This window comes from Salvelinus namaycush, chromosome 16, assembly GCF_016432855.1.
Source record: "Salvelinus namaycush isolate Seneca chromosome 16, SaNama_1.0, whole genome shotgun sequence".
Classification (NCBI taxonomy): domain Eukaryota; kingdom Metazoa; phylum Chordata; class Actinopteri; order Salmoniformes; family Salmonidae; genus Salvelinus; species Salvelinus namaycush.
This window is the reverse complement of record NC_052322.1, coordinates 6383679-6402063: the sequence shown is the minus strand read 5'-3', so window position 1 is coordinate 6402063 and position 18385 is coordinate 6383679. Positions and strand designations below refer to the sequence as shown.

The 18385-nt window shown below is 43.0% G+C and overlaps 1 protein-coding gene across 1 annotated transcript in view; it reads left to right on the top strand.

Moving 5' to 3' along the window:
• Positions 1-18385, top strand: part of LOC120060937 (histone-lysine N-methyltransferase PRDM16-like) — a 355472-nt gene that overhangs the window by 279199 nt on the left and 57888 nt on the right. Inside the window, exons 4-5 of the mRNA XM_039010379.1 lie at positions 549-686; positions 9990-10092. Of these exons, the coding sequence (XP_038866307.1) occupies positions 549-686; positions 9990-10092 (241 nt within the window). The remainder of the gene's footprint in view (positions 1-548; positions 687-9989; positions 10093-18385) is intronic.

Here is an 18385-nt window from a genome sequence, read left to right as displayed (position 1 = left end):
TCCTCCTCTCCTCCTTTCCTCCGTCTCCTCTCCTCTCCAGTGGTGACCTGAAACCCGCTCCCTCTCGGGATGGCCCAGGGGATTACAAAGGGTGATCAATATGTGCCAAAGGAAGTCTTTAGAAAAGTGAAAGAAGCCACAGTTTTCAACCTTCCCCTCCTCCCCCCTCCTTTCCCTCTTTCCTCTCGCTGCTCGGAGGAGCAACAAGGTTAGGGGCCCTTTGGCGGATAATGTTCTGTCTACTAACAGATATGGACCCACACAAACAATGTTGAGAAAGTCCACCCTCTTTGTATCCGACAGTCGCGTGACGTGAAACTATCTGGTTCTATCGGCTTCGCCCATTGTAAATTAAGAAAATGTTTATACTGTATGACGGTGACGAAGAAATGAAACCCTAATAATAGCAAATCCACAATGCTATTGCTCTCTTCAGCAGGCATTCACACATCCTCCCATACTAGAGAATATAGAGGCTCAGTTCAGTGTCTTTGCATAAAAGGTGCACCTCTAACGTATGTGTGTTATCATCTGCTCTGTCCCAACAGGTGGTGGATGAGATGGGCAACGTCAAGTTCTGTCTGGACGAAGGCTCAGAGCCCGGTGGGACCTGGCTCAAGTATGTACGCACTGCCATCTCCTTTGAGGAGCAGAACATGGCGGCGTGTCACCTCAGCGGAGACCAGGTGAGTGGCGCCTCCCTCCTCCTATGGGCTGCCAGCGTTTAGTGAGTGGCACCCCACTCCTCCAATCAGCTGCACATGGCAATGTCAGAGACTCGGTGGAATGGCTATTGTCCTTCTTCCTACCTACCCATTGGGAAGAACAGTGGACTTTGCGTCAGTGTGTGTGTGTGTGTGCGCGCGTGTGTATGTGCGTCATTGTTTCAAATCAAATTTGATTGGTCGCATACACGTTTAGCAGATGTTTTGTGGGTGTAGAGAAATTGTTGTGTTCCTAGCCTCAAAAGTACAGTAATATCTAATGATACACAACAATACACACAAATCTAAAAGTAAAATAATGGAATTAAGAAATATAGAAATATTAGAACGAGGTAAGTCGGAGATTCTTCAAAGTAGCCACCCTTTGCCTTGATGACAGCTTTGCACACTCTTGGCATTCTCTCAACCAGCTTCATGCGGAATGCTTTTCCAACAGTCTTGAAGGAGTTCCCACATATGCTGAGCACTTGTTGGCTGCTTTTCCTTTACTCTTCGGTCCAACTCATCCCAAACCATCTCAATTGGGTTGAGGTCGGGTGATTGTGGAGGCCAGGTCATCTGATGCAATACTCCGTCACTCTCCTTCTTGGTCACAGCCTGGAGCCTGGAGGTCATTGAAAAACAAATGCTGTAATAGCTATGCTGTAATAGCCATTAAGTGAATTCTAAATAAATCACAGATAGTGTCACCAGCAAATCACACCTCCTCCTCCATGCATCACGGTTGGAATCACAAATGCGTTGATCATCCTTTCACCTTCTCTGCATCTCACAGTGGTTGGAACCAAAAATCTCAAATTTGGACTCATCAGACCAAAGGACAGATTTCCACCAGTCTGTCCATTGCTTGTGTTTCTTGGCCCAAGCAAGTCTCTTCTTCTTATTGGTGTCCTTTTTTTTGTTAGTAGTTACTGTCTTGTCTCATCGCTACAACTCCCGTACAGGCTCGGGAGAGACAAAGGTTGAGAGCCATGTGTCCCCCCAAAACACAACCCAACCAAGCCACACTGATTCTTAACACAGCACGCATCGAACCCAGAAGCACCAATGTGTCAGAGGAAACACTGTACATCTGGTGACCTGGTCAGCGTGCACTGCGCCCGGCCCGCCACAGGAGTTGCTAGTGCGTGATGAGACAAGGATATCCCTGCCGGCCAAACCCTCCCTAACCCTGATGACGCTGGGCCAATTGTGCGTCGCCCCATGGTCCCAGTCGCGACAGAGCCTGGGCTCGAACCCAGAGTCTCTGGTGGCGATGCAGTGCCTTAGACCACTGCGCCACCCGGGAGGCCCTTGTTGGTGTCCTTTAGTAGTGGTTTCTTTGCAGCAATTCGACCATGAAGGCTTGATTCACGCAGTCTCCTCTTTTATTTTATTTAACCTTTATTTAACTAGGCAGTTGATGTTGTGTCTGTTACTTGAACTCTATGAAGCATATTTTTGGGCTGCAATTTCTCTGGAAACTCTAATGAACTTATCCTCTGCAACAGAGGTAACTCTGGGTCTTCCTTTCCTGTGGCCGTCCTCATGAGAGCCAGTTTAATCATAGTGCTTGATGGATTTTGCGACTGCACTTGAAGAAGCTTTCAAAGTTCTTGACATTTTCCGGATTGACTGACCTTCATGTCTTAAAGTAATGATGGACTGTCATTTCTCTTTGCTTATTTGAGCTGTTCTTGCCATAATATGGACTTGGTGTCACGATCGTCGTAACGTGGAAGAGAGGAGGACCAAGGCGCAGCGTGATAACAATACATCTTCTTTTATTGAAGACGAAAACTAAACGAAGAACACTGACAAACTATACAAAACAACAAACGACCGTGAAGCTATAAAACGAAAGTGCAGACACAAGCAACTAACGTAAAGACATAGACAATCACCCACGAACTACCTAATGAATATGGCTGCCTAAATATGGTTCCCAATCAGAGACAACGATAGACAGCTGTCTCTAATTGAGAACCAATCTAGGCAACCATAGACATACATAACCCTAGACTACACACTGCCCCATAAACATACAAAACCCCTAGACAATACAAAACACATACATCCCCCATGTCACACCCTGACCTAACTAAAATAATAAAGAAAACAAAGATAACTAAGGCCAGGGCGTGACACTTGGTCTTTTACCAAGTAAGGCTATCTTCTGTATACCAACTCTACCTTGTCACAACACAACTGATTGGCTCAAACGCATTAAGGAAAGAAATTCCACAAATTAACTTTTAACTAGGCACACCTGTTAATTGAAATGCATTCCAGGTGACTACCTCATGAAGCTGGTTGAGAGAACTCCAAGAGTGTGCAAAGCTGTCATCAAGGCAAAGGGTGGCTACTTTGAAGAATCTCAAATATAAAATATATTTAGATTTTGTTTTGGTTACTACATGGTTCCATATTTGTTATTTTATGGTTTTGATGTCTTCACTATTATTCTAAAAATAAAGAAAACCCTGGAAAGAGTAGGTGTGTCTAAACTTTTGACTGGTATCGTATGTGATGGGATGTATAGACATTATAGACAGCAATTGGATATAATATATAGTATATCTGAAGAATACGTGGATAGAATAGTACATTAATATTTGAACAGGATGGATTTGACTAGAATACAGTATATACATATGAAATGGGTAAAACAGTATGTAAACATTATTAAAGCGACCAGTGTTCCATTATTATAGTGACCAATGTTCCATGTCTATGTACATAGGGCCTCTAAGGTGCAGGGATGAGTAACCCGCTGGTAGCCGGCTAGTGACAGTGACTAAGTTCAGGGCAGGGTACTTGGTGGAGGCCGGCTAGTGATGGCTATTTAACACTCTGATGGACTTAAGATAGAAGCTGTTTTTCAGTCTCCCAGCTTTGATGCACCTGTACTGACCTCGCCTTCCGGATGATAGCGGGGTGAACAGGCCGTGGCTCAGGTGGCTGAGGTCCTTGATTATGTTCTTCCTGTGAGACCTGGTGGATGGGGTCGTGCTCCCTCTTGCTGTCCCCGGAAGTCCACGATCAGCTCCTTCATTTTGTTGACATTGAGGGAGAGGTTATTTCCCTGGCACCACTCCGCCAGAGCCCTCACCGCTTCCCTGTAGGCCGTCTCGTTGTTTTTTGTAATCAGGCATACCACTGTTGTGTCATCTGCAAACTTGATGATTGAATTTGTGGCGTGCTTGGCCACGCAGTCATGGGTAAACAGGGAGTACAGGAGAGGCCTGAGCATGCACCTTTGTGTGGCCCCTGTGTTGAGGATCAGCGAAGTGGAGATGTTGTTGCCTACCTTTACCATCTGGGGGCGGCTGGTCAGAAAGTCCAGGACCCAGTTGCACAGGGCGGGATACAGACCCAGGGTCCCGAGTTTAATGATGAGCTTGGAGGATACTATGGTGTTAAATGCTGAGCTATAGTCAATGAACAACATTCTTACATAGGTATTCCTCTTGTCCAGGTGGGATAGGGCAGTGTGCAGTGCAATGGCAATTGCGTCATCCTCAGATCTATTGGGGCAGTATGCAAATTGCAGTCGGTCTAGGATGTCGGGGAAGGTGGACGTTATATGGTCCATAACTAGCCTCTCAAAGCACTTCATGATGACAGAAGTGAGTGCTACTGGGCGATAGTCGTTTAGTTCAGTTACCTTAGCTTTCTTGGGTACAAGAACAATGGTGGACATTTTGAAGCATGTGGGGACAGCAGACTGGGCCAGGGAGAGATTGAATATGTCTGTGTGTGTGTGCATGCGTGTATACGTGTGCGTGCCTGTTATTGTCAATGTTTGTGTGTATACATCCAAGTAAGTGTGTGTGTGTGTGTGTGTGTGTGTGTGTGTGTGTGTGTGTGTGTGTGTGTGTGTGTGTGTGTGTGTGTGTGTGTGTGTGTGTGTGTGTGTGTGTGTGTGTGTGTGTGTGTGTGTGTGTGTGTGTGTGTGTGTGTTCATCTCAGTAAGTGTGTGTGCATGATGAGTTAAGTAATGGCTCTGTTGTGGGTCCACGGCTGGACTGTCAGTGCCTTGCTGAGGAAGTGACTCATGAGGTAGAATAATAATACGCTGACACGCCCGCGTCTCCTAATCACTCCGGGTCCTTCTCTGGAAGCCAGCCACGACCTCTGCCCGTCCAAAAAGGAAACCTGGAAATGGAACACTCCTGGAGGAATGCCCACACTCTACCAGTCACTTGGCCATAAAACCCAGCTGAGCCTAACCCCGATGCCCGTGTGCCTCTTACATCTGTCACCAGTCATATGCTCTCTCCTCAAAGGTGCTCTAGTCAATGAGTAACCTTACGTCAATGACACTGTATATCTGTAGTGGTAGGGAAGGGAAGAAACGAGCTCATTTAGTAATAAAGTACACGCTTCTGATGGAAAACTCGTCATTTGCATCACTGAGCAGTGCCCAAGAAAGTATTCAATCTAACTGTTTGATGCTACCATCAACCCTCCAAATCAAAACCAAACACGGATATCAATATTTGCACCCACAAGCTCTATTCTATTTCCCATCTGCAGCAGCATGTTGCCCAATTGTGAGGCTGATTAGCTAGACAAACAGGTATGAAGCACGCTAAGCGACACACAACATGGGATCCATGTTTGGTTTTGATTTGGAGGGGGGTGGTAGCATCTAACAATTTGATGTTATTCTTTCCTGGGCACCACTCGACAATGCAAACCCCGATTCTTCAATCAGAACCGTCTACCAGTTCTAGATTTACCTTGGGTCGTGGGAAAGGTGTTGCCAAACAGCCACAGCAACGGGTCGGGACATAACTCGGAAGCTGGGTATATGTTATCAGCCTTGACCAGAGTGGACCAGGGCTAGCCCTAGTCCTGTTTAGATTTTCACAGTAATGTCCTCTGCTACAGTCTGAAAATGCACCCTATTCCCTATTACGTGCACAGCGCTCGGGTCAAAGGTAGTGCACTATGTAGTGAATAGGGTGCCTTTTTGACACGGACAAAATCAAATATCTATATTGTGGGGGTGTGGCCTGCCCCACATGTAATGGGTCGTTTTGTTGTTTGAATTGAATGTGCTGCTTTGCTATTGTTTGTGAAGCTTGTTTTGTCTGGTGGATTGTGGGCACAAGCTTTTTATTCATTTACTAACACCACACACACTCACAATGCAAAAAAATTATAATGTAAACAATTAAGGCAGTACTGCATTTTGATATTATTTCATACATTTAAGTGTATAAATAATTAACTTTCTTTCATTGAACAAGAAAAAATATTTTTATGGTCGTCAATATTGACCAAAGTTTGAATGAATGAAAGTGATTTTGTTTCATGTATTTATTGTGAAATGACAGGTGTGTTGCAAGCATGTGTCCGTGTGTGTGTGTGTGTGTGTGTGTGTGTGTGTGTGTGTGTGTGTGTGTGTGTGTGTGTGTGTGTGTCGTCCTTTAGTGAGGATGAGGCTGCACAGATAGGGAGGGGGCTTCCTTCCTCTTTAGACCCCAGCCATTCAGAGAGCCCATTGATTGACCTCTGAACCTCACAGCCCTCATTTCTCAAGATGCTCTTAAGCCGTTTGTCAAAACAGCATCAAGTACGTAGAGTATGTGTGAGCTCTACGTGGCGTGTAGAGCAGAAGTAGCTGGCAGGACTGCACGCCACGGAGAGCTCACACTCTCTCTCTCTCTCTCTCAAATCATTCTAAATCAGGATGCAGGTTCCTCACCTGAAGGTTAAGCAAATGAAGGAAGCCAGTTAGGCGGTAAGCCGTCGTGTGTGTTTGTTGGAGAGAGGGACAGAGCCTCAGCTTGTTTGGGAGCATCCCAGTCCTAATACATTTGTCAAACTTGTCACACTGTCCTCGGACACAGAGCGGTGTTCTGTCTCGGATAGTAAACGAAGACTACACTGCTCGCAGTGTCACTGAGACGAAGTTAGGAGACGTCAAGCACGTTCACCATCTTGTCATGCGGTCCTCGTCTTTTGTGTCTGAAGAGGACAAGGCCCCCCTACACCCCAACGCTGTTTGATCTCCCCTTTCACCCTGGTTTAAGCACACACTCTCTGTTGATAAATAGGATGTGTGTGTAAAGTAATGTATTTATTTAACCAGGCAAGTCAGTTAAAATCAAATTATTTACAATGATGGCCTACCTGGAACCTGGACTACACTGGGCCAATTGTGCACCCTATATGGGACTCCCAATCACAGCCAGATGTGATGCAGCCTGGATTTGAACCAGGTACTGCAGTGACTCGTCTTGCACTGAGATGCAGTGTCTTAGACCACTGCGCCACTCGGGAGCCCTGTACTGCCCCCTCCCTATCTGTGCAGTCTCATCCTTACTAAAGGACGACACACACACAGACACACGTGCGCACACATGTACTGTTAAACCAAAGTTTCTTTGTAATTTACAGTAACATATTGTACCTTTTTTTTTACAGTAACTTACAGGTAACTGGCTGCAAGTAAGCTACCATAAAAACATGCTCACCTAATTGTTAACCAGAAACAGCTACCATTCAGTGTTTGAAACTAAGAAATTGTGCTTTTTGTTCTCCTACAAAACATTACTGAGCATGAGTTTAAAAAGAAAAAAATACATGTTTGAGTTAAAAAGAAACAAATAGACCTACAATTTGTATTTACAAGTATTATTAACTACGATCTTATTTTGCATGAATAGATAACGTCTCTATTCTTCAATGTGTTTATTTCACTCACATTGTGGATAGTAAAAAGCAGAGATCTAGCCTAGGTCTAGTTTGTCAATGATGTAAGAAAAACAGAATAATACATTGGCAGATGGATAAGACATATATTGAGTAAACACATGTAGTACAAGGTAAGCCTATAAAAGTGTAAGCTACATGTTATTATAGTGTATTGCAAACATGTCAAATGTCATTGTTAAATAGTCTATTGTTTCCAAAACATTTGTTGTTGTATTTAATAGTTAACAGTGTCACCATGTATTTTATTCCCGGGCAACTGTGAGTTTAAGTTGCACATAATCAAATTATGTGAAGTTTAAATCCTTGAAAAAAATGATAGGGATCACACGTTGCAATTAGCCTACATGTATAGTTTACTCAAAGTAGCAAGCAAGCAGGTTGCATTTATGACAACAAAGTCGGTTGATACCAATTATTCTGAACGTATCCAAATGTTTCATGCCCTTGTTTAAGTCTTTGGCACATATATGTGTACTCTTGCACAAACTGTTAAAAGCATGTGGGGAAAGATGACAAGTTAAAAACAGGCGTAGCAGCGACGTGTGTAAAGGCTGAACTAAAAACCCATCGTTTGCTATGCGTAGTTCGGAAAGCCTTTAAAACTATGACTACGTCAAGCCTCACGCACCGAGACCGGATTTGTATCGCTCCGTGCGTGTGTTTTTAAAAGTATTTGACTTAGATACATTATTTACATCAATAATAGAAAGCAGAGATGGGACTGTGGGGAGGGGTCTCTTTGGCAGATTAATCAACCCTTTGGTTTGAGATAAGAAGGGGAGGAGGAGTGATCTCATCATCAAAGACACGCTCACACAGACTATAGAGTGCCGGCTTCAGCTCCAACCAGGGAGGACACACCGCAGCCTGCTTGCCTGCCTGGCCACCTGTCTCCTCTCACTCCCCGGTCCTGCCTGGCGCCCCAGCCCCGGCCTCTCTCCTGTAATGATACTATGGGGTAGTGTTGCCAACTCCATCCAGACAATACTACTGTTACAACTGGAAGCTCTGACAACCACGACTCAACTTTCCAAACTCTACCACCTAATGGAGAACAGCAAGGTCAGAGATAAAGATGTCTGTCACGTAAAAGCCTATGCGTAAACAGATACTACTACTGATAATAATAAATATAATAAGTGTGTTTTGTTTGAAAAATATGGCTTCTCTTTTAGGTGGTTTTGAATTTTTGGCCAAGCTTCTAAGCCACACCTCAACGCTCACAACATAGCGTTGGACCGATGAAAGTATTGGATGAAGTTACTACAATTTTACTATCCCGTGTGAATGTGTGTGTTTTACCTCTCATAGCCAACTATTCTGCTGTCTGTCTCTGTCTCTGTCTCTGTCTCTGTCTCTGTCGCGGTGTGTGTGTGTGTGTGTGTGTGTGTGTGTGTGTGTGTGTGTGTGTGTGTGTGTGTGTGTGTGTGTGTGTGTGTGTGTGTGTGTGTGTGTGTGTGTGTGTGTGTGTGTGTGTGTGTGTGTGTGTGTGTGTGTGTGTGTGTGTGTGTGTGTGTGTGTGTGTGTGTGTGCGTGCGTGCGTGCGTGTGCATATATATGTGTGTCGTTGATGAGTAAGTTGGTGCTGAGCGCCCCCATGCGTCCGCACAGGACGCATTGAGGCTGGTTAATTTCAAATGTGTAGCCTATTTGTATATTGTTCATTGCTTGGTGTTTGTATAAAGCTCTTTTGATGTGAGCTAATAAATATATTTATTGCATATCGACTAACATGTTCCAGTCGCTCAATTTAAACCCAGTGTGGGGCCTACACGTTTTAGAAATGTGTGTTATTAGAAATGCGCACGGATATGCATGCAACTACTGTAAAACAATGCATTGCGGGTATGTGACATTTCATTTAGTTGTCCTTTTATTTCAATCGTCAGGACTTGTACTTGAACTATAATTTCGTTTTGACCCCAAAGTATGCTTGTAACTGGCTCATTGAATTCAACATATTCAAATGCTTTGGCGCTTGGAGTCTGCATGAATTCTAATAACAATGGGTTTGAGTGTGGAGGTTTCAAAACGAAAATTAAAGCGTCATCAGATAGCCTAATTATTGTCACTAATCAAAAATGTTTATTGCCTCCTAGAATAAAAAAAAAATGTATAGGCCTATACATAAATATTTCGATTTTTAGAAACAATAATAAATAATATGCATGGACTATCGCGTGTTTATATGATGAACAATGGATGTAAAGTAGACTAAAAACCTAAATCGTACTTAAATGAATTTGTACGTCAAGCAATGCTAAATATTAAATCAACTAATTCGGCTCTGGGGATTATTGTCAATGTTGACCTCTTTGGTTAGGCCTACTTTTATAATAGGCCTATAAATTGTTCTTCTTATTACTGTTATTTTTGCCAATGATAACAATAATAACAACATCGACATTGACAGATGAATATAGATAATAATAGGCGAAGCCTAATAAATCGACGCCCATAAAGGTTAATTTATTCATTCATGACAAGCAGACTATAGTTTTTTGTTGACTAGACTGTCCCTAACCGCTTTCTCTTCCTCCCTTTTCTATTTTACAGATTGATTATAAAGCTATTAGGGATATTGAAGTGGGGGAAGAGCTATTGGTGTATATGAAGGAAGGAATTTTCCCCGAGGGATCGATGGCACCAAACCTAGAAGGTAAGATTAATGCCATCATTAGCGCATATTTAAATAAACTCCAAAATAACATTTTGTTTTGGATCTTTTAATCATTATTTTAGATACAGATTTGGCGCAAAAATAAATGACGTTTTGGATCTTTTAATCTTTATTTTAGATACAGATTTGGGGCAAAAATAATGACGTTTTGGATCTTTTAATAATTATTTTAGATACAGATTTGGGGCAAAAATAATGACGTTTTGGATCTTTTTCCAAATTGACATCTATAAAAAGCTTCTTTTGGGGAAGAATATTTGGCCTAAAGATCTAATGTCTACGTTCAATCAGACAATACATAGCCTAAGCCAACACCCGATCAATGACGAACTCAGTCCTCAGTCACAATCCATCCTCGAACAATTGTAAATCAAAATCAAATGTTATTTGTCACATACACGTGTTTAGCAGATGTTATTGCGGGTGCAGCGAAATACTTGAGAATAGTGGGTCCGCTATCACTTAAAAAATAGCGGTCAATAACCTCGAACATTTAGGGATGTAGAAAACATTATAGGCTTTCTCTATGAAGACCCGATGCAAGGAACATGATGGCATGGTCTACTTCTTGAAGTAGAAATTATGTTTGTTGGGAAGGATTAGACAGCTAGTATGTTATTGTGAAGGATTTGATGTGGGATTTAACTTCGACCATGGCCTACTTACCTCACCTTGCATTAGAAGGAATATAGGATATTATACTGAACCAAAATATCAACGCAACATGCAACAAGTTCAAAGATTTTACTGAGTTACAGTTAATATCAGGAAATAAATGTCATTAATGAATTAGGCCCTAATCTATGGATTTCACATGACTGCGCAAGGGCGCAGCCATGGGTGGGCCTGGAAGGGCGTAGGTCCACCCACTTGGGGACAACCCACTGTGGAGCCAGGCCCAGCCAATCAGAATGAGTTTTCCCCCACAAAAAAATACTCCTCAGCACTCCTGATATTATGATATTTCATAGCTGCAATTTGAGCCTCCCTCAGATCTTTTTGCCAAAGAACAGGAGAGAGGATGAAAGGGTAAGAAATAGACGTGCGCTAGAGTGCTTTTAAAAGAAAGAGACAAACAGAAACAACATTGACACTTTTTTTGTGAATTAGTGTCAAAGAGAAAGGTAGACTGTGTGTGCGTGTGCGTGGGTGCGCAAGAGAAAAGAGGGAGAGAGGGGGAAAGTAGAGGAAGAGCTTGGCGCTGCACGGCTCTCCTCGGCTGGCTTATCGGAGCTGGGACTTGGAGTGGGGCTTGAGGAGGCTCCAAGACCTCACCCATGCTCGCAGATTAGTCACTAAACTGCACATAACTGTGTTCCCCTACCTCTCAAAGAGAGCTATTAGTCTCCCGTTTATGAGCGCTTTCACACACCCTCTTCCCGATTCCTGCTCGCTCTACTCCTGAGTGTTACTGGTCGATTAATTAAATAGATAATGGCGACAAAATGATTCTTTGCGCGCTGCGCTCCAAAACACTGTGCACGTTTCACCTGGCATTGCAGGTCTCGAGTCTAATGTCTTCCAGCGGTTAAATCGATGGCTAGGTACGAGTCCTCAAGTTTCAATTCCTCCTTGAAGTGTTTTTTGATTTGACAAAGCCTCGTAGTCGGTGTGATAAAACAAGTAGGCTAATAAAGCCTCAAAAGCGCGTCATAAGGCTGTTACTGGAAAGATGTCGCAGCCTTCAAATGTGACACATCCAAATAGCTGGGCGGTGAGGAGTTTTTAACGCTTGGGAGGAACAGTTCACACACAGTAAATGAGTTATATGGCTATGGTGGCAGCTATGCGTGTATAGCCTTTGAGGTGGAAGTAATGGACAATTGAGACCAAGACGGTCATTTGTTCAAATCCATGTTTTGTCAAAGTGCAGTTGCTACACTTCTCCCCTTTTAATGCATCTGGTTATTGCCAGCTGAATAAATGGCATACAGTATGAACTAGGTGAGCCATACACTCGAAGTCATTTTGAATCAACTTGAGTTGAAAGTTAGGTCAAGTCAGGTCATGGCAGAGCTGGGACAGGGTGAGTGCCAACGTAGCAGGCCCGGCTCCAGGATGACATGTCTGAGAGGGGGCACTTTAAATCCACGGGGGGGGGGGGGGGGGGCTAGTATAGCTTTAGAGCCCTAATAAAACAAGGTCGATTGGTCCTACTGCTGTTCAAATGTACAAAAATGGATCTGAAACGAAGCCGGACACATCAACAACCGTCGTTTTATAGAAGCCTAATAATACAAGAAAGATATGCGCCCCACTACGACATAGGCCTGCAAGTGTATTTGAGATGCAGCCGTAGCTGCGGTAGGTCTACACATCATTTGTGCATACTATCACGCACAGATCAGCTCGACACTAGGCTATCAAAGATTCTTCCAGGCTTCATAGCTTAAACTCCAACAATAGGAACGATAGGATACATATTGCTGTCGAATGTGTAACACTATTCAATGAGTGTAACCAAGCCGCCTATTCTCCGGGTACGCACTATTTTCTGTGTGGCAGAGTTACAAACGCACATGCACACGCTATAGCAAGAGAGCAGGGAGGGAGAGAAGAGGAGGCTGTGTGCTGTTTACATAGTATTGACATCACTTGTACAGTAATGCAAATGTAATGATAAACAGAGTGAACGTTTGCTTACTTCTTTTAGTAGGCTACACACGGTATTGGTCATACTACTGCTATATACAACATGGTTTTTTTAGGCCTATCTGAAATGCAGCCATATACACAACTGTCATTTCGCGCGCAAGAAAGCACGCGATGTTGAAGAAAAGCCCCATGAAGACTGGCAGCCCTAGATGCGCTCATTCATATACCACATACCGTAACCATCTATTCGGGATCATGGACAGATGGCGACCGTCAGTCAGTGCAATGAAACGATACTGTGAAATGCGCTTCCAATTTCATTGTCCCTAAACCCATCACATGAGGCAAAGCTCTATATCTATCAATAGCATTTTTTTTTAAATGTCCTATTATGTTTGTTTAGATTAGGCAATAAGGATAATTTGTAAAAGAGTTTACCATGTGTTCCAAACGGACAAATGTAGGAGAATGTTAAAGCTAAAAAGTTGTCCAGGAGTGACACAATTTTTGGCTACTAATTGTTTTTTGGTAGATTTCTATACTGTTTTCTCTTAATCTATAGGCCTGTTTCGTATCATGTCATTTATTGGGCCATGATGCTTCATTGTTTTCTGCTCTTCTCAGATACAGCGCTTTCAGAAAGTATTCACACTCTGAATTTTTCCACATTTTGTTGTGTTACAGCCTGAATTTAAAATGGGTTAAATTTCGAATATTTTTTGTCACTGGGTTACACACAATACCCCATAATGTCAAAGTGGAATTATGTTTTTTCGACATTTTTACAAATTCATTTCAAATGAAAACCTGAACTGTCTTAATAAGTCAATAAGTATTGAACCCCTTTGTTATGGCAAGACTAAATAAGTTCAGGAGTAAAAATGTGCTTAACAAGTCACATAAGTTGCATGGACTAACTGTGTGCAATAACAGTGTTCAACATGGTTGTTGAATGAATAACTCATCTCTGTAACCAGCCCAGCCTCACATTCAATTCGCGCATATATGTACAAAATGTATTTCAGCAGATTTCGTGCGTTTTTGTGCATTTTTGGGGTGGTTCAATTCGTTTGAAAATACACGAATTTCTGTGCTACTTAATTCGTGCGAAAATACACGAATTTCTGTGCTACTTAATTCGTGCGAAAAGACACGAATTTAACCAGTAGGCGACACACAAGCCGTTGCAACAACCATAGACGCGATCGCCTGTATTTATTTATTTTACGTTATGAATATATAGATATTTTGTCTTTTTTTAACCATTTAACCATAAGAGGTTATATATATATTGTCTTTATTTAATCCCTATTAAAACATTGTGGTTTTATGCCTATATGTACTGTTTTCGATTTTTCTGAACAGACTTTTCAGGATAGAATGAATGTAAGCAATGCATGATGGTTAATGGTGTTTTATTTGGTTGTAGTTCCATGTATTTCTTAAAAAATAAACGTGTAAACCATTTTTATTGAACAGAATGTAACTGAAAATACAATGGCAGCCTTGCCCATTGTCCATCAATAACAAAACTTTTTTTTTTCGTATAACATTTGGGGAAACGTATGCAGTCATTGTAGTCTTACATTTTGTTGGCCAACCAAAATTACCAAAACGTTAACCCGTAATAAGGCTAGGGTGGCTGAGTGTAAATACATGGCTCTGAGTGTAAGCACCTTTTCACTAGAAACGTTCTTGTGTTCAAATTACCGTCAGTGCGAAATAGCTAGAAAGCTTTCGTATTTCCACTTGGCTGCACCTACGGTTACGATAACGATAAATCAAGTGCAATACCTGCGTCGACCTGTGTCGAGCAGCAAAACACCGGAAAGCTTCTAGCCTACCGGAAAGTTACAAGAAGAACAAGAATAGTTACCTCATCCGGTCATGTGACACTCTGGATGCCCCCTAAAAGCAATTTCAACCGTTTTGAAAAATGACGCCTGGTAACCCCAAAAAAATACCAGGTGCATGAAAAGTTTGGACTTAGAATATTTTTGAAAACCTCCATAAATCACTCAGGCCATTGACTCGAGAAGAAAAAACATAAAATATTTTCCAGAAGAAAAAACAGAATATTTTTTGAAAACCTCCATAAATCACTCAGGCCAGCACCCATTGATTTGGGGCGGTAGTATAGCGCTCCCAGAGCGGGTATGGAAGTCTGGATCCCCCCTAAAAGCATTTAAGGCTCTGTGTGTCTTTAAGCACCATACTTTTTCACTCCATCCTTGCTGTGTGTGTGTGTGTGTGTGTGTGTGTGTGTGTGTGTGTGTGTGTGTGTGTGTGTGTGTGTGTGTGTGTGTGTGTGTGTGTGTGTGTGTGCGTGGCGTGGCGTGGCGTGGCGTGCGTGCGAGAGCTTTTCTTTGACATCTGTTTAGCGAAATTACTGATTTACAGTTCATGAGGGTTGACCGATTCACACATTTAAAGTTTTGGAAAGATCTGACTTTTTTAAACCTTCGAAACAGCACCTATGACCCCATTTTAAGGCACTTCCGGTTGGCACAGGAAGCTATAAGTAAATACATATCCTGATCGGGGTATGCTTTTACAGAATCCTGAGTTTTAAGTCTATACGTTAAGAACTGACTGATTTACACAGGGTTGAATGCACTATATATCACAAACTGCTGGTTGGGTATGGCAAAACACTTTTAGGGTGATTTTATCACTTCCGGTTGCTCCAGGAAGCTTAGAATCAACACAGGTAGACCTCATAGTGGCTTGATGGATTGTCATTGAAGACAGGTTCATAAGACATTCATAACCCACATAGGCTTCAGGTTGAATTTAGGGGTGCAGGCAATGTGTTCCTATGGGGTGAGATGTCATTGTAAACTGTTTGATGTAAACACCTTCTTTTAACTGTTAAGGGTTAATGCCACACGGTCAATGTTAGGCTTGCACAGAGACCTTAGGAACGTTCCTGAGGTCAAATTGTGCTTCTAAACCTTAACAGTTCTCTCTCTGTCTCACAAAAGCAAAAGACTTGAAATGTAGGTCAAGGGTCATCTTCTTGTCACTGTCGCTGCGCTCAGACCGAGCAAGCTACGGTCAAGCGGGGCATCTCGTTGAACTCGGCACGGCTATGGTGATGTCATTTTTAGTGGTGATTTCAGAATGCTATTTTGGTGGTTTTTCACTGTTGAAACATATTGCAAATGCACAAAAGTCAACTAGCAAGTCAGTGTCCATCAGCCAATTAGATATTTTCAGACACCAAACTGATACCATCTGACTCCAAACTCACTTTTTCCAACTCGTTTAGAAGCCAACTATCACATATTTCAGGGCAGGCCCAAAATTCACAGCGCCTTCCATTTAAACCATAATAAAACAAATAATACGTAGTTATGTTCTAGCTGCGGGTCCAGTTTTCACATTATGTTTAGCCCTATGTGAGGCGACCTCGAATCCCAAGTTTCGGCTCGATAGGTCATTCGGTGCCCGAGCAAAACCGTAATTGGTGCTGAAATTCCACTTTTTTCCATGCCTTGCTACGGGGTCCTTGAATGAGCTATCGGACAGAAATGTCGGGGTCCGTCTCTATGGGCCGAGCCGGTTTCAATGCACCTAGTCTTGCAACTCTGGGACTTTTCTAAATGTCACCATTTTGTAATGCTCAAAATGAATTGAAGTCAATGCAAATGCACCGAGGCTTTTTATCGGTCCGAGAACCTTCTAGAGCCACATAACTCACCGTGCTTAATCGACCTGAGCTCTAGAACAGGTTTGTAAAGTTTCAGAACTCTAGGTCTGACGGTTCTTTAAAAGTTCAAACAAAAGTAACTATTGCAGGCACTGTCTGCCTCTAAGCCCCTCAGTGTGTCACTCCATCCTTTCTGTGTGGGTGTGTAAATTTTTCCTTGAAATCTGATGGGATGAATGACTGATTTACAGTTCATGAGGGTTGCCTATTCACATATATTAAGTTTTGGAAAGATTTGACTTTTTTAACCCTTCGAAACAGCCCTTTTGACACCAATTATGGCACTTCCGGTTGGCACAGGAAGCTGAAAGTAAACACATATCCTCATTGGAGTGGGTTTTTACAGAATCCTGAGTTTTAAGTCTATACGTTAAGAACTCACTGATTTACATAGGGTTGAATGCACTATTTCTCTCAAACTGCAGGTTGGGTATGGCAAACACTTTTAGGGTGATTTAACCACTTCCGGTTGCTCCAGGAAGCTTAGAATCGACACAGGTAGACCTCATAGTGGCCTGATGGATTGTCATCGAAGACAGGTTCATAAGGCATTATTAACCCACATAGGCTTCAGGTTGAATTTAGGGGAGCAGGCAATGTATTCCTATGGGGAGACATGTCATTGTAAACTGTTTGATGTAAACACCTTCTTTTAACTATTAAGGGTTAATGCCACACGGTCAATGTTAGGCTTGCACAGATCGGGAGGACCTTAGGAACGTTCCTGAGGTCAAATTGTGCTTCTAACCTTAACGGTTCTCTCTCTGTCTCCCAAAAGCAAAAAAATATGAAATTGAGGTCAAAGGGTCATTTGGGTCCTTCTTCTTGTCCCTGTCGCTGCACTCAGACCGAGCTAGCTACGGTCAAGCGGGGCATCTCGTTGAACTCGGCACGGCCTGGAGATAATGGCAATGCCATTGCAGGCTTTGTGTGTCTTTAAGCACCGTACTTTTTCACTCCATCCTTTTATCCCCTTTTCTTCGTGGTATCCAATCGCTAGTAATTACTATCTTGTCTCATCGCTACAACTCCCGTATGGGCTCAGGAGAGACGAAGGTCGAAAGCCACGCGTCCTCCGAAGCACAACCCAACCAAGCCGCACTGCTTCTTAACACAGCGCGCCTCCAACCCAGAAGCCAGCCGCACCAATGTGTCGGAGGAAACACCGTGCACATGGCCCCCTTGGCTAGCGCGCACTGCCCCCGGCCCGCCACAGGAGTCGCTGGAGCGCGATGAGACAAGGATATCCCTACCGGCCAAACCCTCCCTAACCCGGACGACGCTAGGCCAACGGACCTCCCGGTCGCGGCCGGCTGCGGCAGAGCCTGGGCGCGAACCCAGAGACTCTGGTGGCGCAGCTAGCACTGCGATGCAGTGGCAGAGCTTCGAGACCCACTTAAAAAATGTTCGTCTGAACACACTGCAACTGGATTTGTAACTTTTTTTTTTTAACTCCTTTTTGTGAACATGACCAATTTGTCAATGTACGATTTCTCTTAAATTACGATAGATAAATGGCTGGTTCTTTTTTTCCTGACACCGTATGCTTATGTACTTTGACGTGAAGCGGTCAAATTAGCACCCTACTTTACGTTTTTGACCTTTAATCCCAGAAAAATGGCCATAACTCAAAAAGCGTTGAGGCCTCGACGCCATCTTGTTCGGGGCCAACTGTCCATTACGTCTTCGAAATATTTTCCGTTTAGGAGAAAAGGCCACATGCATTTGCAATGTGCTTGTGCATTTGCAATATTATTTATTTTCCCTCTGGTGGGAATTTCCTAGACTGCGGAAAAATGACCATAATGTGTTATTTTTATAAAACGGAAACCGAACGTCCGAGAGATTTAGTTTGATGACTTCCTGAAAGATCTCTCCCCCGCGCACAGCCCGACGCCGTCCGCGAATTTTAGAAACGTTGCAGGACGTCTAGTAAGGGACCTTACATTTGCAATGTGGCGTTTC